Genomic DNA, 24,519 nt, shown 5'->3' on the forward strand with positions numbered 1-24,519 from the left:
TCTGTCAAAAAAAAAAAAATCATTTGATTATGCTTGAAATAGAAGGCCCCTGCTCTGCTGGCATTTACAGATGCCTCTGAAAAACTAATTCCTTCAATCTCTTGAGCTACAGCACCCTTGATGGCAGCTCTACACAAGCCATTTTTGGCTAAAGGAAGATGCTTAGGTGAAAGTAGTACATCCTCTTCACAACATATTTCTTCCTGACTGGATTCTCTTCAATGTTTGCATGCTTATATCTTGGGTCTTTTTTTCTCCTCAAGGCTTTACTTCCCACTGAAGCACTGATCATATTAAATGCAGTTACAGCATGTTTCAACAGCCAGCACTCCTTACTCACAAACTGCCAACTGAGAGATCTCAACTGGCAAAATTTTAGCTCTTGCTGGGTGAGATGTTTCACTTGAAGTATCCCAGGGATACTTGTTGAGGTTATTTCATGGAGCATTATGTAGTTAAATTAAGTACATATTAAAAGTTTAAATAACCTTTCAGTCTTTTTTTCCTGTTAAATTGGGGTTTCCCAATGGCTAAATTGAGTTATTTTGCATCTGTTACACAGTAAGCTGGCCCTGTCTTTCAGTTAGTGAATGATCAACCAGAAGTGTTCTTCTTTCTTGAGTCTTCATTTTAAAAGAATAACCAAGTCATACTGCCAGTGAACTTTGCTCTGTCATCGTTGATCTGAGAAGGAAAGATGGGAGTCAATGAATTGCCCCAGATAATTGTTCCTTGTGGCATCTCTGTGACTTCATGTGCAGGGCATCCCGTGGGAAAGGTAGGTTCAGCATGCATCCAGTAGTCATTTGAGCTTGTGTTTCCTCTAAAAGATCTGTAGAAAGGGAGTTAACACTATTAACACTTCCCTTAATTTGGTCCAGTCTTATTCAGTGTTTTTTATATGGCAATGCAGTTTGGGTCAAGAAGCAAAAGAAGTAACTCCAAGGTATTTCTGGCATTATTGGCTGGTTGAAAGTAGAACCATTGTTCTTTTTTCAGTAGAAGCAGCATGATCTTTGGACTTGAAAGCAGCAGAGCCAGATGAGAGCAGTTCCTTGACTAAGAGCTAGAAGCAAATAGCAAACAAGTAAATGACTGGCCAGCCACCAGCCTAAATCTGCTCCAGTTTAGAATACTATGATGCTTTTAAATCAGCTCAAATCTGGAGTCAGTGGCTTTCCTCACCAAACTAGCCTGCAGGTGAGGAATGTCTGGCAGTGACAGAACAGCATGTTTTACCTCTCCATTTTCCAATATGGACAGGTTTGATGCCTTGGGTCTTCAAGGTACAGAGGCTGCCCATTGTCCACTTTGCTTGGGTCTGTTGTTTATATGTTCTGCCCTTTAAAATTGTTTCTTCATTTCTGACTCATAACTTCCAAACAAAACTGATGGTGTTCTACATAGCATGGCACTTGAAGTGCATTGTTTTAATTGAAGCTCCTGTTATAAAAGCTTTCCAATAAATTAACAAAACCTTAAAAACAGAGTAGCTGGTAGAACATTCCATATAAAATCAAAGTTTCTAAAAGCTAGGCAGAATGTCCTCAATGTCAGAAGCAAGGCTGATAGCAAGGGGTGTTATCATTTGTTAGACCAGTGCATGTAGCTGGAAAAACATCAACAAGCTTCCATCTGAAAGACACTTTTTCAGATCTGAAGACTTCAGATTAAATTTCAGGCACTTCATAGTCTGGTACAGTAATAGTTAAAGGGAAGGGGAAAAAAACATAATGATTCCAATTAATTTAAATTTCCACTTAGAGAGGAGAAAATAGTTCACTTTGGGAACAATTTGCAATTCTTTTGCTGATGTATTACTTGGTAAATGGAGAGTCTCTCTTAGGCATTTATTGAGAGCATTTGGTCTTCAGGCAGAAACCCAGGAAAGGCAGAGAGGCAAAACCACAGAGAACAAAACATGAATTCTGCAACTCCTCTGGGCTCTTGTTCTGTGTGGCTTTGTGCTAGAGCTAGGCAGGAATACTAGGTTTGTCTCAAGCAGAGATGGCTAGAAGCCAAAGGTGAAGATTTATACATTTTTCATTGGAATAAAAGCAAGATCTTCTGAAAATTTTCACTAAATAGATAGTATTTCCCACTTTCTCTACACAAACCTGAACAGCAGGTAAGTTGTGTGATTATATTTGTTCCCTTCCAACTATTTCAAATCCAGATCTGTGTTCCCCAGACTGGACAGCAGTGAAAACAAAGTGCATTATTATATTATTTTTTTTTCTTGCTTGCTTTAATAAATAGGTATTTCATCTTTTTGCAGTATGGCTTTTCCTACTGCAAGGGCTCTGGGCTTGAAACCTTGGTTCTACCCCCTTCACTTGTCAGGTGCCCTATGCCACATTCACTTATCCAGTAATGATCCTGGGCAAGTGATGTATAAACTCTCTGTGCTCTGACTTTGCAAAAGAAGCAGCACCACAAACCCTACTTTCTCCAATACAAGAGTGGTAGATTAGTACTGCGTGTTCTTGACTGACTTTCTGTTCCAAGTTAAATTAGGCTGAAGATCAGATCCAAGAGTCTTTTGGCACTTTTCACCATCCCAGAGAACACCATTCTTGCAGTCTGCCCCAAGCTCAAACCACTTTGCTTTCCTCTGAAGGCTTAGTACTCTTTCTCCCTATTTATGCTCAGAAGCATATCACTCTTAGGAGATAGGACACTGGGCCAAATGAAGGCTGCTTTCTTTGAGGGCTTGCTTTTTAAAATAATCTGTAATAAAATGCACAGACTGTAACTCATCTGCACCACAGCAAAACCTGAATCAATTGACAGTGCTACTATTGCCAGACATCTGCTATAGCAGATATTGACCCAATGGCTGATATAAATTTGCAAGGACCAAGCCCACCTGATCTAGTTGGAAATTGTCTATTGAAGCGGCACTGTCTTGAAGTAAGCACATCACCTCGCAGCTGGGCTTAGGAGGCAAGTGGGAAGCTCTCTTCAGCTCTTGAGCCCTAGAGTCTGTAATGGTGATGTGCTGGCAGAATTGGTGGTGACAACATGATCTTAGTGCACCATGTGGTTGTATGTCTTACCAGCTATTCTGAAAGTTGTGGAATGGTTTTGTTGTGATGGGTGGATGCCATCTTTACTGGGATTCTCCTTCACACACTATGAAAGGTCTTGGGTTTATTGCTCTTGGGTGTTCAGCCTTCTGCAGGTCTCCTCTTTCTCAGGGGCTGGAAATCCACCAAGTACCTCAGCTTCCCCTCCTGCAGGAGCTCTATGCTATACTGAGCAACGTGGAAGAAAAGAAAGTCCAATCTTTTCTCTGTGCCTTAAAAATATTTCTGCAGCCCTTTGTTCCCTTTAATAATTCCTTCAGTAAGGAAGAGAAGTGGAAGGGGAAGGCAAAAAGGAAGGGGAAGGATGTGATACTATCCATCAAGATCACTATCACATGGATACTATCCATGTGATACTATCCATCAAGATTACAACTGCAAGGAGAGATTGGTAAAAGGAGGCAGAAAACAGGAGGAACCCTGCAGTTTGCTCATCTACCAAATGACCAACCCAGGCTAGAATTGGAGAACTGTTCTGTAGTAAAGGAAGGCCTTTATCCCAGAGCCGTGTTTAAAAACTGCAACAAAGTTCCTCACTTCCAAAGATGCACAGTGGCCTTTCCAAGCAGAAACACAGATCTAACCCCTAAGTCTGCAGCAGCAGAAAATCTATGTGCTGTTTCCCCCAGGGGTACAAGGAGAAGGAGGCCTCTGTAAGCGCTAAATGTATGGGCAGAAGGCACTTGGGTCTGGGTGACTGGAAAAACAGGGGGGCACCTGATCCAGGAGACTGAGCTGCTCTCAAAAAATGCTCTTGTGGTGGATGTAAATGCATGCAATTGTGCAAACAGTAAGCAGCTTTGGCATTTCTTTTGGAAATCTGATTCCTTAGCTCAGCACATGCTTAGTTAAATGTGTAATCATGCAATTTGAGGAATCAATGCCCATCACTCAAGCTGACTGATTTGAACGATCCTTCCTTGCAAAGCAGGTGTCAGTGCTACTCTTAGTCAAGATTTGACTGATTTGCCAGGGCAGGAAAGGACTTCATGTATCATTGTACATCCATTGTGCACTGCCCTAAATGTACCAGTGCAGCATTACCTTGAGCTCTTGATCTGGAGCTGCAATCCTGAGAACGCCTATATATGTTTTTTTTAATGAGCTGTTTCAGTTTTGGTCAAAGACCAAAACAGTGACCTCTCTGATATCAGACATGAATCTTAGTGTCTTGGTTGTAAATAGTTAGCAGTGATGGAGGGATTTCCAATTAACTGAAGAAATGAGAGCAGTGTAATTATCCTCTCTTAGACTGGGAGAGACGGAGACATGGAGAGACATTATGATTTGCAGAAGAGCTCCCACTTGGCCAAAGGTCAGGCCAGCAGAATAAACCATTCTCCTGAATTTCAGCCTGGGCCATGATGTTTTTGGGATGTGACAAATGTGACTTGGATCTCTGCCTGCTTCTCTTCTCTTCTTCTATCCAGACGTTCAAAAATAAAGCAGGATGACTTCAGATCCATACCAAGTATGGAGTAGATAAGGCAAGTTCTCAACCACTCTCTTCTTAATATGCATGCTTGCTCTCAAATGCAGATCAGCCTAATTGGCTGCCAGCATGCACAGAGGTCTCTCTGCAAGAGCAGTCGAGTGCCATGTGAACTGATTGCAAGCACAAAATGGAACCAAATTAAAATTTGACCTACAGAAATAGCCAATTTCTAAGACAGAGCAAGCAGTAACAACGTAATGGAAGTTTTGGGCTCTGGGAAATCAGTTACTGACAGTTGTTGGATCTTTCTGAAGAGTCTTTCCCTCCCTATGTGTCCTGCTTTTTCTTTAGATGAGCAGCTTGTGGGAAACAGGTCTTTCTGAAGTCATAATGAAAGGATTGCCCCCTTTCTTGCATATTAAATGACATTAACTTTCCCTTAAAGGGGCTTTTTCAACATCATGGAAATAATTCTTCTTTCCTTGAAGTGATATCATTTTGTTACTTGGGTCAGAAATCTTCAGATCTCTTGTAAGTCAAGTCTATAATTGCTTAGGAGGAAACTACATGAATACAATTTCTCCAAAGCAAAATTAAAATGTGCTTGATAGCAAGCTTTTGCTTTTCCCATGCTATCATGTCTGTAAAGTCAGGATCAATAGAAATTTGCAGAAATGCTATTATTTACTGTTTCTTCCTAGCAGGCAGCAGACTAGCCTACAAAAATCTTCTTTTCCTCTAAAATCCAGCATGAAAGACTGGTTAGTGAAACATTCCTATCCCAGAGATTAACTAATTGCTCAGCAGTCAGTCATTTTCACTGCACAGACAAGGACTGCAATTCTTTTCCCACATGCAGGCAAAGCAATGGTTTAACACAAAACAGTTCCTAGGACAGAAGGATTAAGGAGAATTTACTGGAGAGCAATTAAAACAGTTGTTAGAGCAATTTGTTTTTGAGGCAGAATTTCACATCAAAGTAAAGCTGTCTGAGGAGTGCACCAAGCAGAAGAACAATAAAGCCATCATTTTAGGCCATCTATTCTGCACCCTCAGAGTGCAGATTAATAAAGTGAGCAAAGAGGACATGGAGATTTACAGGAGTAAATTAGGTGAAGCAGCTTAAATGCAATTTACATTTGGAAAGAGGTTGGCTCTCACTTTTTGTGGCTTCAACTCCTTTCTGTTTCTGCCAGGTTTTTTGTCTCTGCCCTATTCAGCAGAGGTTTCTGATCATATATTCCTGTTGCAGACGCTCCTGCCTGTGCAGGATACCATGGTGGAGACTATTCTCATGCATAAGCTTTACCAAAAAGTTGTTAATGGAGGCTGGGTTAGAGCTAGTGCTCTTTGCTGGCCCTTAGCTGGTGTTTGTTGGTTTTGCTGGCTTGGTCTTGCCATCCTAGCTGTCCACCCCCTACCTCCTTGCCATGTCCTAACCTAGGAGGAGGCATTATTACAAACGCCACTTGGAGGTGAGAGCTGAAGCTGCATCTTGTGAGTGGTGCTGCCATTGCCCTCTCTGTTTTGGAAGGGCAGTAAGCCTGCAATGATACAAGTTTTCAAGACAGGAAACCAATAAACGTTTAAAGCATTTTAACATACATGTATTAAGAGCAAATCATATTCTCTGTAACCTGCCTAGGATTGAAAAAAAACCTTCAGTTTTGGAGCAAGCCTGTTTACCAAATGTTACATGTGAGAAATTCAGCTTGACTGCCCTTGGCATGACAATTCCAAAAAAGAGGGTCCCAGATGTGCTCTGTTTTGACAACTGAAGGCTCCTAGAGGGGGATAGTTTTCAAGTACTGAGAGATGAAGAAGCATCCTAGACTCACCTGAGCATATCAAGCAATGGCCTGGGAAGGGTTTGCTGGTGATGGCAGCTCACAGTGCCAACGTGGGAGAGAGCTGAGCAGGATCTGTCTGGTGGCATCTGTGAGTGAGATAATGGGTGTTTGTATGGGAATGGTCATAACCATCTCAGGTGGGCTCATTTCCTAGGAGCTGCAGGAAGGGTCAGCTCAGTTCCCCACCAGTCATTGGAGGGTTTTCCTGGAGAGCAGGGTAAGAACAGGGGGACTTTGCCTTCCTTACTAGTGGTTCATCTCATTGCTCCATGCAAAGAGAAAGTCTGTTTTTTTCCCAGGCTCTCACTTGGACCCATCAATCTGGCATGGTCTTCTGTGCAGTTGTCGCTCATCCTCCCTCTGCAGTTTTTGAAATAATAGTGTTTATCTGGAAGGACTGGCTAGTCTCTGAGGCTGGGTGGGGAATGCATCCTAGCCAGGAACTGGCTATAAGCCAGCATGCTGTGGGGAGTAAAAATAGCATCAGATGAAGGGTATAATAGACACACACAGAGAAAAGCTTCACAGGAGGGCTTTTTACATGATCTGCACCAAACCCTGACATTTGCACTGCTAGAGGCAAAGGGTTTGAATACTTCTTATCCACCATCATGCAGAGGATGTCTGCATCCAAGTGACATGCAGAAAGCTCCTAGTATAGGCACAAGAGACAAACAGGCATTTCAGGGTACAGCTTCTCTGACTTGTTTTAACATCTAGCTGCAGGTGAAATGACTCACACCCTCCTAGTGCATTTTTCTCTCCCTCCACTGTCCAAGGCTCCTGGAGGATGAGTTCAGATGCAGACACCGGCTTTGTAGGTGAACCCTGTTCTGAGTGTGTGTGTTCTGGAAATCGGGTGGTTTTTGTAGTTTGTTCTTAGAAGCAGAGAAATAGCACACTCCTCTGAGCACTGCACACATTGGGCTATCCAGTGTCTCGGTCCTGAATCTGGCACAAATTCACCTCCCTCATTAGCATGAGAAGAATGGCAATTGCTTTACTACAGCGCACTCTGAGATGTGAAAATCAACAGTAATTTTTGAAAACATCTTTACAAAAGTTTATTTTCTGATGTGCAACCTTGGCATAAGTTAAGCATTCCTTATTGGTTTCAGTTCTATTTGTTGGGGTTTTTAGCATCATTTCCGAAGAAAAACGAGGTCTGTGTGATTGCAGTATCTGTCTGATATTGGTTATCTTGTCAAAAACTTTACAATCCATTTGCCAGCTCCAGTTTAAGTTTGTGTGAAGGACTCACCTTGAACCATTTCAGGCAATGGAAGACAGCTCTCCTATTTCTGAAGCAGGACCTCTATAGGAGGGTGCCAAGACCAAGACATGTTGTGATGCTGGCCATCAGTTAACTTCTACTTAACCTTTGCCAGCTCATTAATTAATGTCACCTCCATTCCCCTTCCTTCCCCAAATAAATACATTAAAAGCAAATCCTGTCTCATGAGACTGGATTTGTTTCGCATGGGATAATCTTTCACAAACCCATCTGTAGAGGAAATTAAGTCCTACACCAAACCTCTTATCACATTGATGAATTTAGCACTTGTCATGACACAGGGATATGGCTCTTTACTCCTCCAGACCTGCTATATGCACAGTCAATTCAGTTTCTTTTGATTAACTCTTTTGGGGCTTGTATCTGTTCCTGAGACATACATTTGGACAGGCCTGTATGTAACCTCTCTGAAAAGGATCAGGGACAACTGAAATAGCTCATCCAATTTAAGATTTCAAAATAAGCCTCTCACAAATTGCTGGAGAATGTCTGATAACATGAGGTGTTTTTCTGTTCTTCTTTATAGAGAAAAATAACAATTAGACATTAGTAGAATTAAGTCTTCATGTAAACACATTTAATCCTATTCTGGTTTAGGTTAAATGACTGTGGAAGTGGACTTTATCCAACCACACAAAAACATTCCTAATATTGAAACATTTGGTAGCAAAAAACAACTCTTAACTGCTGGAATCCTCATCTCTTTTTTCCCCCCAGTTCCTTGTCTGGATAAGAGGATCTATCTTTTATTTTACTTGTACATACCTAATGACATCAAGTAGTTGTGACCAAGACTATATCCCTGCTGTGCTAGGTGTAGTGCTCCCTTGGTTGAGGTTGGACATCCTGAAAAGCGAAGAGTCTCCATGGGGGTGACACAGGGGTGAAATGGTTTTCTTGTGATGACAGAGAAGTTCAGTGTGAGACTCCCATATCCAAAGTGCCATAGTCTCACAGTGTGAGCTGGGATATGAGGGTGTGCTTGGTTATGCACTTCAGAGTGAAAAAGAATATAGCAAACAGCTATGAACACATCCAGCTTACATAAGAAAGCCAAGATGATGGCAAGCACAGGGCTATGCATTAGCTCTCCTTTGCTGCCATGGAAATATACCAAGGTAGGTCAGTCCTAAATTCTTGAGTCCCAGCTGACCCCTGAATTTTTGAGACCCTGGGCATTTTCTGTGCTAATTCAGAGTACAGCATGCTTACTTCTTCAAAGGAGCAATTTCTGTCCCAAGCAGAGAAAGAGGAAAGGATTTATTGAAGAACTCACCCAGGTTCCTGTCTGTATCCTTCAAGAGGCTGAAGAAACATCTCCTCCTGGGGAGGTAACAGCAGGGCTTTGGGAGTGTGTAAAGTGGGAAGAAGGCCCACAGCTGTGAGTGGTTGCGGGATCCTTGGTCTCACTCAGCTGGAGCAGATTTGCCCTGCAAATCTGATGGTGTTGGCTGCCCATCCATGGAGCAGGAAAACATTCAGCTTTCCCTGAAGCATTGGCCCTATGGCAGCAGTTTGGATCAGGCCTTCCCCATGCCACTGGGCTTAGCTAATCATCTGGTCAAGAGGATCTGGGGTAAAAAAAACAACAACAAAAAAAGCGGATTTCCTGGCTTTCAAAAGAGCCCACTTCAGGAGTTCAAGCTACAGGTGATATCAAATTAGCAAAGTCTTGCTCTTCTGCAGAAGGCAGCATGGGCAATTATATTCTGTTTGGGGACATAACCTCTGGCTGGAGAAGTTTTGAATTGAGAGGAGAAAAGGGATAAATGTAACACCAGCAGTAGAGTGGAGGAAAAAAGGTAGGTGAGTGTAGTTTTCATTGCAATGTGAGTATGTGGAGAGGAATCAAAAAATGGGGCTGTGGTCTGTGTTGTTGTTCTGGTCTTTATAAACTGCTAACAGGATAAAAGTGGTCAAAGTTACTTTCTGCCTCTCCCAACCATGCATTGAGTGGTGCACTGGACACAGGAGTGCTGTGAGCCCCTGCCAGGCAGCAGGCAGCTGCCTACCTTGCAGCATCCCTGCCTGCTGCTGGCAACCAGATACAAGCTGGTGAGTGGAGAGGAGGATGCTGAGGCTGTGAAACAGAGCATGGCCAGAGAGCAGGGAGACATTCGGTAGAGGAAGTTTTCTCCATCCCAGATGTTTTCAGAGACCCAGCCACTCTGGCCTGGCCTGGCACAGGGCAGAGCTGCACAGCTGGACAGGTTGACCAGTGGAGGAATCAGCCATCTTCGCTGAGACATGACTTGAGGACACATCCTTGCCACTGATTGCTTCCAGCATTGTGTCATTCACCAGAGATGTCACATTGCCCTCCAGAAAACAAAAAGTACAAACAAAACAACACAGCCCACCATCCAAATCTTCATTTAGAGAGTGTGGCTTCCATTAAATGCAGCTAATTTTGAATCAAGGGCAACTTTTCCTCTGTATATTTGCTGTTCCAAATGGCTTGTCTGATAGAGAGAGCTGCTCCATAAGGGCAGATGCTAATGAAGGGGAGCTTCCAAATGAGTATATGTGTTGCTGCATCTAGGTCAGAGAAGTCAGATGAAAGTATCTATCTGTGTTCTTTTTGAACTGGGCTTCTAATAAACATGTTAACTTTTCAAATAATTATAAGCAGCTGCATCTATCAGCAGCACACAAGGATATATTTACTGTGTTTGAAAGCTCTCTAATGAAGCTTTGAAGTCCAGCTCATCCCAGATTCATGCAGAGAAGGAGCTGTAGCCATCGTGGTACTACTCTGATGACTTCTGAGGATGTGAGACTTGAAAGCAACCATTTCTTTGCAAATACAGACAGGAGTAAGAAGCTTTTTTATAAAAAGGAAATAGATACCAAAATATGGATACGCAAATGAATACTTGAAAACCTACATTTGACTGCCACAAAGTTTTGTTTATGTGTTCCAGGGGCTTTACTTCTCTTGCCAACACTATCCCTGCACAGCCCACATTTGCATCTAGTCATGTGCTGCTTTTCATTCAGTATCATCATCCAGAGAACCAGTTTCCCTGTCCTGCCTCAGTTCCACATTCAAGAATGCCAAATGAACATAAAGGAAAAAAGATTTCATATGAGTAACATGCGTAAAATCAACAAAAAGGTTTTTACTGTCTAGATCCTCCCACAGTTTGAAGCTCAGACTCCTTTTTCTACAGAGGCCTGAGTGATGCTGCAGGGCAAAATGAGTGTAGCATTAAGTGGCATAGTGGATGTTGCTGAGTTTTATAATCACACCCATGTTACAGTGCTGCTTCATGGTGCTTCCAGCACATATTAGACATGTAAACTCTCCAGAAGACACTTGTGCTGCTGTGTGGAGCCACACAACATGGCACATGGGGAACCTAATTGCACCCTCCAGCTACTCCTGCAAAACTAGCAATAAGCAAAGCTAAAGCACTTTTGGATTTTCCACTCTCTGGAAGGGTAGGTAATTTGAGTTAAACTTACAGCTGCATGTAAGTCTCCCCTGAATTGCTGTTTCCTTTTGATCTGTTCAAAAGATAGTGACAGAGCAGGTGCAAGTGTGAGTAATGGGTAGGTAGATACCATGGTATTTGGGGTTTGCTTGCTTTCTTTTTCCTTCTTTCCTTCCTTCCTTCCTTCCTTCCTTCCTTCCTTCCTTCCTTCCTTCCTTCCTTCCTTCCTTCCTTCCTTCCTTCCTTCCTTCCTTCCTTCCTTCCTTCCTTCCTTCCTTCCTTCCTTCCTTCCTTCCTTCCTTCCTTCCTTCCTTCTTTCCTTCCTTCCTTCCTTCCTTCCTTCCTTCCTTCCTTCCTTCCTTCCTTCCTTTCCTTCCTTTCCTTCCTTTCCTTCCTTTCCTTCTATTGGTGTTGGGATATTTTTATTTCTCCAAGGCTCTATCTTCTGCATCAAAAATACTTTTAATCTATACTTTTAAGAAAGTGTGTGTGTGTGTGTACATATGCACACTACTGCTGTGTCTTGGTCAGCTTCATTTGAATTCAGTACAAGATATTAAGATAGAAAGGAAGGAGAAATGGCTGCTCTTTCACTGCTGTTTCCCCATCTCCCAGCAATGTTTGCCACATGTGATATCTTTGGGTACTGATTCTGTTGTGGATTTGTCACCCATAGATCATCTTTCGGAAGATCAGCGATGTCAAGAAGGAAGAAGAGGAGCGTCTGCGCCAGAAGAATGAGGTGACATTGAGCATCCCTGTGGACCACCCTGTGCGGAAACTCTTCCAGAAATTCAAACAGCAAAAGGAGATGCGTAATCAAGGCTCAACTCACATTGACCCAGAAAGGAACCAGCTTCAGGTGGAAAGCAGGGGTGTGCAGAATGGGGCCTCCATCACAGGCACCAGTGTGGTCACTGTGTCTCAGATCACTCCCATCCAGACATCCCTGGCTTACATGAAAACCAGTGAAGCCATGAAGCAGAATAACAGGGATGCAATGGAGCTCAAGCCAAATGGAAATGGAGACCAAAAGTGTCTGAAAGTAAACAGTCCCATGCGGATGAAAAACGGGAATGGAAAGGGGTGGCTTCGACTGAAGAACACGATGGGGACCCATGAGGAGAAGAAAGAGGACTGGAACAACGTCACGAAGGCCGAGTCCATGGGGTTACTATCCGATGACCCCAAAAGCAATGACCCAGAGAATGGTGTCAATAAAAACCCACTGCGGAAAACAGACTCTTGTGACAGTGGAATAACAAAAAGTGACCTTCGCTTGGATAAAGCTGGTGAGGCTCGCAGCCCGCTGGAGCACAGCCCCATTCAGGCTGATGCTAGGCATCCTTTCTACCCTATTCCTGAGCAGGCCTTACAAACAACACTGCAGGAAGTCAAGCATGAACTCAAAGAAGATATCCAGCTGCTAAGCAGTCGGATGGCTGCCCTTGAGAAACAGGTGGCAGAAATTTTAAAAATATTGTCTGAAAGGAACATACCCCAAATGTCTTCCCCCAAGTCTCATTTATCACCCCAGCACCCCCCCCAGATACCCTGTCAGGATATTTTTAGTGTTTCAAGGCCTGAATCACCTGAATCAGAAAAAGATGAAATCCACTTTTAGCGCATACTGATGTGTATATATGTATACAGTATATATGCAGAGGTGTATATATACCTTTATACATATATATGTGTGTGTGTGTATAGGGTAAATATATATACATATATATTTTCACTTGCATCCAGTATGACTTGAACACACCAAGAATTTTGATATGTAAATATTGCATGTCCAGCTGGATTCTGGCCTGCCAAAGAAAATAATTATTAACATAGATATTGCTTGTATAATATGCAGTTGACTGCATGCACACTTTACATTTATTTATAATCTCTATTATGTAATAAAAGAATTACTTTTGTTTAACAAAGGCAATGTACTATTTAAAGAATCAGGGTCTAACCTGCCAATATTGCCATGACAGTTTTGATCTCAGGCTGGGTGAATTGAGCTTTTATTTCCTCACTGTCTTTTCTGCCAAGTTAAACAGTAGATTAATATTATGTGGAGGACACGTTCAGACTCCAATTAGTATTGTTCCTGGTATCATTTTGTTACAATATACTGTATATTTAGTGGTAAATTCCCTTACTCTTCCTAAAGGGAGGGCTCCACTCAGTGGCCTGGGAAGGGCACCATGTCTGGTGTTGGGGTGGATCGCTGGGATTTATTTGTGTGGGTATTGTGCATGCACAGTTCAAGTATCCTGCTCTTTTAACATCATAAATAAGAAATAATAATGGTGATTTATGTAACAAAGTGAAGCTAACAGAAACTTTCTCAGCTGCACTCCCTGAGTGTTTGGGGGTAACTCATTTCTTGAAAGCCTCCTTTTACTGATGACATTTTTACTAATCTGTTAGAGTAACATTATGCAGATTCTCTTTGCAGCACTCAGCGATGGTGTCCAGTTCCGTCAGTTATCTTCATTAGGATGTCCCATTTTTGCAGGATTGAGGTTGCTCTGCCACTATCCTTCCTCACTGCCCCTGGCAGAATGACTTTGCTTGAGGTCTGAGCAAGGGAGAGAACAATCATAGTTCATCTCCTTGGGAGCCATGTGAGCAGGTTTGAAAGCCTGAATTTAAAAGGCTGCAGTGAATCCCCCTCCACTCTCATTTCTGAGGATGTTTATCAGTCTGCAACTGCCTTTGAGAAAGAGAAAAAATAGCAGATCAGGATGAAATTTGCTTCAGTCCAAAACACTTGGATGATAATGTTTGGGTGGGAGTGGTAGGTGTGCTGCTGAGATGAAGTTCTCCCTAAGGTGCTGTCTTCTGCTCTTGCCTTGGATTTATGGAAGTTTTCAGAGCATGGGACAGGCATGCATCAAGAGTGGACTTGCAGTACCCAGACAGGCAGTCATCATCTGTCCTTCAGGTCTGTGGCAAATGTTCTGACCCTTTTCTTAGCTGGCTGCCATCAGCATCTCCCAGTCTTGAACCATGCTCAGACCCCCATCTCCACCTCCTAGGCTGGAGCGTTGCCCTCCATGTGGCACAGCTGGCTTCACAGGGCTGCAGCAGTGCTCTTGCACTGGATCCTATTTGTTTTTCTGTTTGGGGCTGAGAGTTTGGGGTCTGTCTGGGTCTGAATCTGAGTATGGTGGGGTTTTTTTTGCCTCTCCAGTTGCATTGATTTTGAATCCAAATACATGTGCAGCAGAAATGGCCATCACTGCTTTGGAGTTGTTAACCAGCACAGCTCAAAGCCAGGCCAGAGGAGTGCAATGGCTCCCTCAGAGGATGATTTGCCCTCCACACTTAAATGGCCTCTTGCATCAAGATTAACTTTTCAGAAGTGCCTGGATTAAAACATTTTTGTAGCACAAAGCATCACTATCAATCAGGTAAATAAAAGACTTCTTTATAATTAGTGGGCATCCTTACCAGACAGCAATAGCAGATCCATTACCTAAAATTAGAAAGCTAGGCTAAACTAAATCTTTTAGCGAAAAACTAACATAAACAAACCCAAAACCAAACCAAACCAAAAACCCTATCCAAAACCAACCAAACAAAAACCCCCAAACTCAAACAACAAAACCAAACAAACAAAAACCTAGAACAAAAAATCTTTCAAGGTAGGAACCTACATCTTAAGGTGAAGATATCTTCTTGTGTGAAATCCAGACCAATGAACCCCCAGGTGTTCATAAGAAAGCCAAAGAAGTCACTACTTCTGTTGTGTCAGTTCATGGAGGCTTTGTGGAAGATGATGGTCTTTCTCGTTTGCTATTCCTTTCTGTCCTGTTTCTGCCCCTTCACCATTTCCTTTCTTTAGGAAATTATAGACATAAAATAGGAAGAATAAAAGGCCAACAAATAGGACAATTCTTCCCACAGTCTGATGGCTAGGCTGCTGGTGCATCCCAGTTTTCTACAGCTGCAGGTGCCACTGTCAAAACTTTCAGCTGAATTTTGCAGTGGGTATTCTGATAAAAGTGCAAATCTGTACCTCCACAACCATGCTTTGGTCTGCAAGGACAAATTGTGCTTGCAAAACAGAAGGAACTTTAAGGTCCTACTCGAAATGCCACCCTGGGACTGTGAAAGAATTTGAGGGTTATGGGATGGTTAGGGAGTTAGAGGGTTGCTTCAGGCTACTGGAATATGTACAGACCTTGTGGGTGCAATTTCAGTGCCAAGCTTTGAAGATTTGAATGTTCTTGCCTGATTTTGGACTGCTGGTTGAGCCAGACACACAACTGCCCAGAGCTGCCTCGTGAATAGGTGAGTTGTGCAGGCTGTCTCAGGGCCAAATTTTGGTAAAGTTTCTTGAATGCATGAATTTGCCATAATGTGATGATGCAAAAATGCCAGTGGGATAATCAGGGTGCTTACTAGAAAGTTTTGGCCTTAATGGCATTCCTCTGCCTTTGTGAAGGACTTCTTTCTCTGTATCTGATACTCTAGATAAAACTGCATGGCATGCAAAGGGATCTCTGTTTAGGTTTGTCTTGCAAGTCAGGTGTAATTTTATGTCACTTTACAATGACAGAACATGTAACAGAACTGATCTGACCTTGAAAACTGTTTGAGCCCAGAATGTCTATTACATGATTGGTTAAAATGTATAGTGGCTAAAAGCTCTAAATAGTGTCAAATACCAAGTTCATGAAACAAATACGGTGTGGCCAGGTCCACTTCAAGTGCTACTTTGGTATTTCAGTGTTGTTCACTGCAAGTTCAGTGGAGCCAGCCTGTACTGTCTGAGGCAATAGCACAATGGGTGTTATGCCAACTCGATAGCCTGCAGATGGGCTGTCCCAGCTCCGGCGTGCTGGGTGTGCAGCTGGACATACCATGTGCTGGATAGATTTTGGATATTGATCAGAAAATTTGGCTTGTACAATTCTGAAGCACTTTGCCTCCAAAATTTCACAGTTGGAACATTACACTTTGTTTCATGGAGTTGTTACTGGGGACTGGTTTGGCTTTCCCTTCCCTTTGTGATTGTGCATGATGCCATCAAGATGCTGCCAACTGGGGCATTCCTTTTCTGTTAAAGAAGCATGAGTCGTAGTCTTGTAGTTTGGGCTCGACTGAAAGGAACCACCTGTAGTTATTGAGTGCAACAAGGACAGAAATGTGTCTGTTTCACCTAAGCCAGAGCTCAAGCAGCTACATGCTGTGTGGAGGGAGCTCTCGGCTGCATGCTCTCCTTTCCTTCCAGAGCTGTATACCTGTACAGATGTTCCTGCCACGTGCTGGTAACAGCGTCCTTAGCCACGTACCTTGTGCTTTGTGTGTTCAAAGCATTTTACCTGCACACAAGTGGATTTTATCTTTCTGGATTTTGGAAGAGAAATCAAATGTGTACAGAAAAGTAGACACTTTCCAAAGCAAGTGAACTAGAGTACCTTTAATAGCTTTTTTGATGTTGGTGTTACATGTAAGAGATAGAACAGCACTTCAGGATAATATATGAAAACAATTATAGTAGTGAAGATGTAGTTCTGAATTTGTATTTGTAAATCCTCTTTTTCCATCTTTCTGTCTTTGCCAGGGAAAAGGGGTTAGAGCAGAGCTGACTCTGGAAGTGACAAGCTTAAGCTTTGCCCATATTTTTAACCCTGTTCTGCAGAAGTACCACAACTACAGGAACTCGATGCTCCTGGCACCAAAGTTTGGGCTCACTGCTAGATTCAAATTCAGTCTTCATTTACCACCATGTGGAAAGCAATTCTGTTAACACAGGTGTGAACTGAAGGTTGAATCTGACAATATTATTGGACCTGAGAGTGCATTTTGGGTCCCAGGACAATTCTAGAGAACTGTACTATTTGCAAGCTGTGAGCAATTGCTCTGGAAGCAACTGAGACCATTACACAGACGTCATCATTTGATGGGTCAGAAAACAGATGCTGTGCTCATGAAATAGCTTGGAGGCTTTGGGAGGAAAAGGACATCCTGAACTGCAAGGGAAAATAAAAAGGCAAAGGTCTAACAGAGAATTTGGAAGTGAAGAGTTAGAGGGATTTTGAGCATTTAGAGACCCCAAACCTATATTTTTAGATATCAGAATTGGACAGTTTATTAAAAGAACTTTTTGTTTGTTTTTTTTAAGTCAGGTGTCATCAAAGCGATACTTGTTTTTTAAAAGGAGTGTTCAAATACCATTTTCCTACAGAAGAGGGTTTTAGCAGGTTTTGTTACTGTTGTTTTTAGTGGACTATATCTAAAGGCCTTTTTTGTACCAGAAGTTCCCATGTTAACATGTATCGTCAGGTCTATAGGATCTAAAATGCTTTGCAGTCTTACTGCTACCATCCCTGTTAGAGTGGGTTTAAGAACTGGCATTCCTTTGGAGAAAGGTGTCTCTCTCATGGCAGCCTGGGCTCTGTGATTCTCCCATCCTGAGCTGCAGTGAGAGCTGGGAGCACTAAACAGCAGTAGTTTGCCTTTTTCGTGGTATTTCTAGATCTGACCATTATCTTTCAGGGAAATTGAGAAAGGAAATAGAAAAGTTGACACTTTTCCTTCACATCTGACTGTGCCACCCAAGCAGCACTTTCCCATGGAGCCTACAGGGAGGTAAAGCTTTATCCAACTTGATTTCCTTATCTGAGAATAGTTTGTATCATTTTCTTTATTTTATTTTATTTATTTTATTTTATTTTATTTTTGGTACAAATAGATAACATGATTGCTATGTGTTTTGTTGGGTTTAATGTTATACTGCTCTTCAAAGTTCAGTGTATTTAAAGCAAAGTGCTGAGTGGAGCTAAAATAGAGAAGAAATCCACATTATTTCTGGTAGAAATTTTCTTACTGACATAAAGAATATTGTGCAAAGATCAGCTTTGTGATATCCAACAAAGGACAAACAAAATAAAATCCTCTTTGCTGGAAGGATGTGTTTAGTAATACAGAAAATTGACCTTGTCTTGCACAGCAGGAGAAGGAGAAGTATATTGATTTTGAATACTCAGATGGTAGAAGCATTCAAAAAGGGCTTGACCAGGCCATGATAAATAAATTAAATTAATTTATTTGTGTTATGCTAATTAGCCTTTTTGATGTAAGGAAGCATCTGGGGCAATATTCTCACAAACCTTCTTATCCATTGTCTATAAAGCGGATAACTCTTTCTTCACTATTTTCTGCTTTGAGATGTAAGCTCGCTGGGCCCACAGCCTCAGACTGCTGGTGGGCACCAACTCTGCATGTCAGTCTGCCACAGATATGTCAATTATCTTTAATTAAAAGCTGTATAAAAAGGATTTTTAATTAGGCTGGGCTCAGCCCCACACCCCTCCACCCCCAGTGACCTGACTATATGTTATCTGGATCAGAGTAGATTTGGTTCAGACTGAGCAATGGCAGAGAATATTTCTACTTGTTTGCAAAGGATGCTTAGACACACCATGTGTATATCCCTACTCATTTGGAAAGGGAACTTAGATCTGGCCCATTTAATACAAGCATTTTTGACAGGTGGGATAAATAGTGCTCCAGAGGTGCCAGTCTCTCACCATTTGCTGTAAACTGCTAGACAGTAAGTGAAGTGAATCCAGCTCCCAGTCAGCTGAATCAAGCTCCAAGTTTGATCTTGTCTGTATAAAAGGGTGCCTCTAAAAGAGACCACTTACCATCTTTCCAGCACAGAAGCACTTTCCTGTAGGTGTGAGTAATAGGACAAGAAACACTGAAATGTCTCAGCATGCAGTCAGAAACAAAGTGTTTGACTTCTTAACCGCTAATGAAGGCTCTACAAAGGCAATTAGGTGATCAGTTCTTGACCTAGGATGATTAGTGGTTTAACTCTTTACCCCAATGCCATGACAGGATAGTCCAAGAAGCCAAATTCTCACAAGATGAGATGCTCCTCATCACAATGCACAACTCCAAGACACAAAGGGGAATCACCAGTCAATTTGGGGGCAGTGACAGAGTGCCACTGTGCTCTGGGGTGCTGAGAATGTTAGGAGTTTTAGTGCTGAGCTATCTCATGCAGTGGAAAGAGGCCAAAGCTTGGAAATGTCCAACACAAGGAGAAATTATAGTGAAGAGCTACTGAGGTAGACAAAGTGACCAACTGTCGGGTGATTGCTGAGGCTTGGTGCCGTACAATGGCAGTAGGGAGAGGAGAGGAAGGAGAAAGGATTTAAAGAAAGCATCCCAAAGTAGTGACAATATTCCACTGAAGTCAACAATCACTACTGTTTGCGTAGTGGCTGTTTGTGCCTTCATAATTTATTTAGTTGGAGGTTGGCAGACTCCTCGTTCCTTCAGGTGATGTTTAAGCATGAGGCTGGCAGCCCTTTCTGAAATGACAGCTGTGGGAGAGGGAAGGACCGTTAGAGAATATTCAAATATAGGTGCCCTTAGGGGAAAACGTGGGCTTCAGGAGAGCCAACTGCGCTTCCAGCTTGTCAAAGACCTGTCGGAAAAGGGCATATAGTATCCAGCCTTAGTCACATCAGTGTATATGGACACTATATTGGAAGCTGGCCTTGCTTTGAGTAGGTGGATTGGACCAAACAATTTCCAAAAGATCCCTCCCAGGCAGTATTTTTTATCATTTGTTGCTTGTGTGGATTTTAATAGCACAAATAGAGAAGAGGTAAAATTTGAAGATTCTTAACAAAGTTCCATTATTTTCTGGCTTACCATTTGAATACCTTACTGAGGAATGTGGTGCCAGTTTTCCAAATAATGAGTATTTCTAAGAGCTGATGCTCATCAAGTGGACACCAGAGAAATTTGGTATACTCTAAAACTCTGGCATATAAAAAGATTAAGCCCCTCAATGGGCATCAGCTAGTGCCCACACTTGATGCCAAATACTGAGAAAAATATCTTGGTGACCATGTAGTTCTTGGAAGCAGTGGGCTAATATAGATGTATAAGCAACATCCATTCACTCTTCCAACCTCTTTCCCAGCCCAGTGAAAGGTGATTATGGTATCTGAAAAAGCCATCAAAAAAAACCAATAACTTTTGAGCTGATGTTCAGTGTCACACTGGCAGAAATGTACATCCAAGACTATAGGAAAAGTGTAAAGGGCAGTGGCAAGTAGGCTTCCCATTAGCAGCTGGCTCTGGAGGTGATTCAGTCTGCTCCTCTCACGCTCAGCATATGCACACCATTGCTGAAATGGCTTGGGCTTGTCCGAAGGGTCTGAGTATTGTCCATGGGGCCTCTGCACATCCCTAGAGTCTGGCCCATCCCCATTCCCAGGCTTATTGCCTGTTTTTCTAGGCACAGTCCAAGTTTACACCCATTAGATATCACTGAAAGGCTGTTTTTTCCAGACTCTGTAACCTTCTATGTATCCACGATGTCTCACAGAGTCACTCAAAAAGCCTTTCTGAGCTGTGGCTTAGCAGCAAGTCTCCAAATTAAGCAGGAATAACAGGGCAAGCTTTCTACCATTCTCATTGCATTATTTTATTAACCAAACCTTCATTTTTATTTTTTTTGTGGCCCTTTTTTACAATCTTGAACATTGTAGTGTTCCATAGCAGGGATTGGAGTATTTGTGGGGTTTAATGAACCACTTCTTTGAGAAGGAGAGCTCAAGTGAGGAACCATCTTCACACTCACTCTGTCATCTGCCATGTATGATCATTTCCTCTGCTTTGCTCTTTTAGTTAAACATTAGGTGAACTTCACCAGCAGCAGCACTGGAACTGATGCCACGTTGTGCTGGTAAAAGTCCTCTTCACTTCCTTGGGCAGATTCTCTGCTTAACATTTTCATGAGTGCTATTCCAGGGCAGGTAGGTGTTGTCCTGTCCTGGGTTTGGATTCAGAAGAGTTTCCTGAGTTGTCACATGTCTTTTCTCTGTCACCACTTTGCTTTCCTAGAAAAGCACCCTTTTGTGCTGGCATCCACCTCCTCCAGCTGCTGAGGTAGGAGAGGACACATGTGGCTCATTGTAAGCAGGCAAGGAGTGGTGCAGCACACTGTGCTTTCTGGATGATCAGTTGGGAATCTAATTGCATCAAGGGCTCTTGCCAGGACCATTAGTCAGAGGTCACAGTTGAGTTTGTAAATTGGGTGCTTTACCTGAGCTCTCATCAAAAAAGTGTTGGATTTTTTTTTTTTTAACAAAGCAAACCAGAATTTCTGTTCTGTTTCTAATTAGCCTTCTGTTGTCCCTGCAGGATTAATTACTGCCTTCTTCACTTGTATCATCAAATGCTGTTTGGCAACAGCTTTTTTACTTTTCCTTTTTTTTTTCTTTTAATTATTTTGGGTATAATTAAGAGTCCTGGCACTACAAACAAGCTCAGCTGTGTGATACTTAAAAACCACAGAGATGAAATGTCACCTGAACTAGTACTTTAATACTAGTTTATGAATATCAACAACCTCATTGCACTCACTGCATGGTCAGAGCTCATCACTTTGGGTTCAATGTGACTGTCCTTCTGAAATCAGTAACAAAAGAGTTTTGTGTTCTTCAGGGTCCTCCAATGATGGAGGTGGGTGCAAGAATGTGACAGCACCTCCTAGTTCTTCTTACTGCCCACTGATGCTCTGTAGATTCCAGCAACATTTTTTGTTTTCTTTAAAGAAAAGGCTGAGTGCCCGCAATTGCATAATTCAAATTCAATTTATCAAGTGGAAGAGGCAGTAGCTAGAAATAAGGTAAGATTTGAGGTTTAAAAATCTGCCTGAGAATAGGGCAGGCTACCAGAAAGGCAATATAGCATTTATCTGGCAATGCATGCCAAAGGAAAGCCAAACATGTGAGTGGGAGAATTTACTGACACCAGTGAAGAAGCTCAATAACACTAAAGTGTAAAGCAACTCTGTAAATATATCTTTCAACTGTCCCAGACAAATCCCTGCACTCATGCAAAGGGAACTAAGGATTCTTTCTACAGAGTGTAGAGCTGGCTGATCAGAGTCCCCTGAAAGCTTGCATGCAAAACAAGTTTACTCAAATGTAAGAGTTAGCACTATTTTACTAGCATGGACAGATTTCTCAAATAACCTCAATACATTTCCCTTGCCACTACTTTCACAGTGGTTCAAAGAGTCTCCTTAATGTGCTACTGCAGTAATTGTCATAGGGCAGGTGTGTTCCCTTCCTTGGTTGTCACTGATTGTTGATTATCTGCCCTTTGAGAGAACTCTGGTCCTGTGAGAGATGGGGGACACCACACTAAACCTGCATCCTGCAGGGATGCAGAGGATATAAAGATTCACTGTATTTTTCCTGAAAGACATCCCAGTAGTAAAAATACACTTGCTAACTGTCTAAAGCTCCAGTGCCTTATCAGCACGGTTTATGTAACAAAATCCCATTAGTACTGCAAACCATTCTCACATGAATTAGGACATGATATGCTTCATAAACTTTACATACCTATTTACTGGTTTTATGCATATAGTACTTGACTCAGGCTTTTACATGCAGGTGTAGTTGTGGATATTATGGTAATTTCTGCATGTTTTGGAAAGCACTGTTTCCTTTCCTTGTTTATCTCCTTCATCTTGTTTTCCTTCCCTTCTCCTTCATCTTCCTTTCCTTCCCTTCTCCTTTCCTTCCCATTTCACTTTTCCTTTCCTTCTTCTCCCTTCCCCTTCCCATTTCACTTTTCCTTCCCTTTTATTTCACTTTTCCTTCCATGACTCTTTTTTCTTACCTAGATTATTAGTCTAGCAACTTGTAGAATTGAAAAGATTGATTAGATCTGCATCAGCAGATTTAATGAGGTAATGATCTGTTTTGCTATTTGTCTTCAGAAGAAATAATATGCTAATAGGAATTGTAGTTAATGCTAATTTGTTAATGTCCTGCTTAAATACCAGCCAGTGACTGAGTGGTTCAGTAAAGTGGTCTCAGCAGATCTAAATTGTGTTCTTTATTTTGAAGGTAAATACTTTCAGTCTTTGAGCATCTTGTGTAAATGTTCTTGCTAATGTCAGTGGAAATCATTCCATTAATTTCTCAAATTCTAACCCAGTTCTCTCAGAGGGACCAGGACAGTGAGTTCCAGCGTGGGCTGAGCTTTCTAAAAACCAAGAACTGTGGGTACTAGAATTTTAATTTCAGGCCCTTGTCTAATGCAAATGGGTCCAAGATTTCATGCTCTACAAAATACTGCCTGCCAAAAGCAGGCAGCGGTGTAGAGGATGTGTTTGAAGATTGGGACAGCAAGGTGAATTGCCATAAAAATCAGCTGAACCGATCAGGGAAAGAGCACTTTTTAATTAATACATATTCGAATCCAAATGACTTATTCTCGGCGTCCGAACTGTCAGTCATCTCCATCCAAAGTAACTGCTCAAAATTCATGTCTAGAATATCCTTGTACAAGCTAGATATGTACATAAGCTGTGCAAACTCTCTCTGGGGAGAAGTACAGTTAAAAATAAAGTTAATATTGCTACCACAGACAGAGATGGTGACAAAGACAGGAGGTTGTGCACCAGGGACTGTGAGACTCTGAATCCTGCCCTGCAGCCCTGATTCAGACAGGGGCAGGCGAGATCAACTTTTCAGTCCTGCCTGTGCTTCCTCTTGTCTCTCGACACCTGGAGTGGAGGAGGGCATCACACAGGGAAGGAGCAGCTTGCATAGGACTCATGAAGTGTAGCTCCCACCCCAGACCAGGCTTTGAAGGGTGAAGTCCTGTCTCCATGAGGGACGCAGGAGTTTTGACATGGGATTTAGGTTTCCTCCCCCGCCTCCCCCATCCCTTTGATGTTTATGAGTTCCCATTTACAGCTAGTCATCTTAGGCTCTTAAATGAAAAAAAATCTAGGGAATATATGCTGGAAGGAAAGAGGGATGAGAGGTGAACATGACCTTGCATAGGTCTGTGTGCAGCCCCAGCTCTCCAGTGGTGCCTGGTGGAATATCCTCATAACCACATGCTCCCAGTATTCTCACAATTAGTGGCAGGGGGAGAGTTTTCAAAACAAGTTGTCATCACAGAGGCCTTCATTACAGTCAAAACACTGTATCTTTTTCTTTGAGCTTTTTTTTCTTAGGCTTCCCCCTTCACCCCAAATGACAACTGAGAACTAAACTCAGTAGGAGCAGCTGGACAACCCTGAACCTGAAAAAAACCACCCCAGCCTGCCCTTGTGAGGTACCCACATGGTCTGTGCTGAGCACAGTCATGGGCATAACTTGTCTTCTCTTTCTTTTGCTCTGCTGAAATGCAGTTGCATGGCCAGTATGATTGTTTTTTTTTTTTTCCTTTCCTTGGGAGCAGGCAGCCTTGTATTGCCAGCCCAGCTCTTGCTGACTCGCTCTTGTGCTGTGATGTCTTGCTCTGCACCCCTGAGCACCTGACAGGGACGACCCTGTAGTGCTAATCCTGTAGGAATCATTCCACTAACATTAGGAGAACTTTGTTCCCAAGCAAAGCATAATGGTCT

At 42.3% G+C, this 24,519-nt stretch overlaps 1 protein-coding gene across 1 annotated transcript in view; it reads left to right on the plus strand.

Annotated features, from left to right (window-relative positions):
- Positions 1-12,729, plus strand: part of KCNH5 (potassium voltage-gated channel subfamily H member 5) — a 154,723-nt gene extending 141,994 nt beyond the window's left edge. The window contains exon 11 of the mRNA XM_054400289.1: positions 11,782-12,729. Coding sequence (XP_054256264.1) covers positions 11,782-12,729 — 948 coding nt within the window. The remainder of the gene's footprint in view (positions 1-11,781) is intronic.
- Positions 12,730-24,519: the final 11,790 nt, after the last annotated feature.

Source organism: Indicator indicator, chromosome 4 (assembly GCF_027791375.1).
Source record: "Indicator indicator isolate 239-I01 chromosome 4, UM_Iind_1.1, whole genome shotgun sequence".
Lineage (NCBI taxonomy): Eukaryota > Metazoa > Chordata > Aves > Piciformes > Indicatoridae > Indicator > Indicator indicator.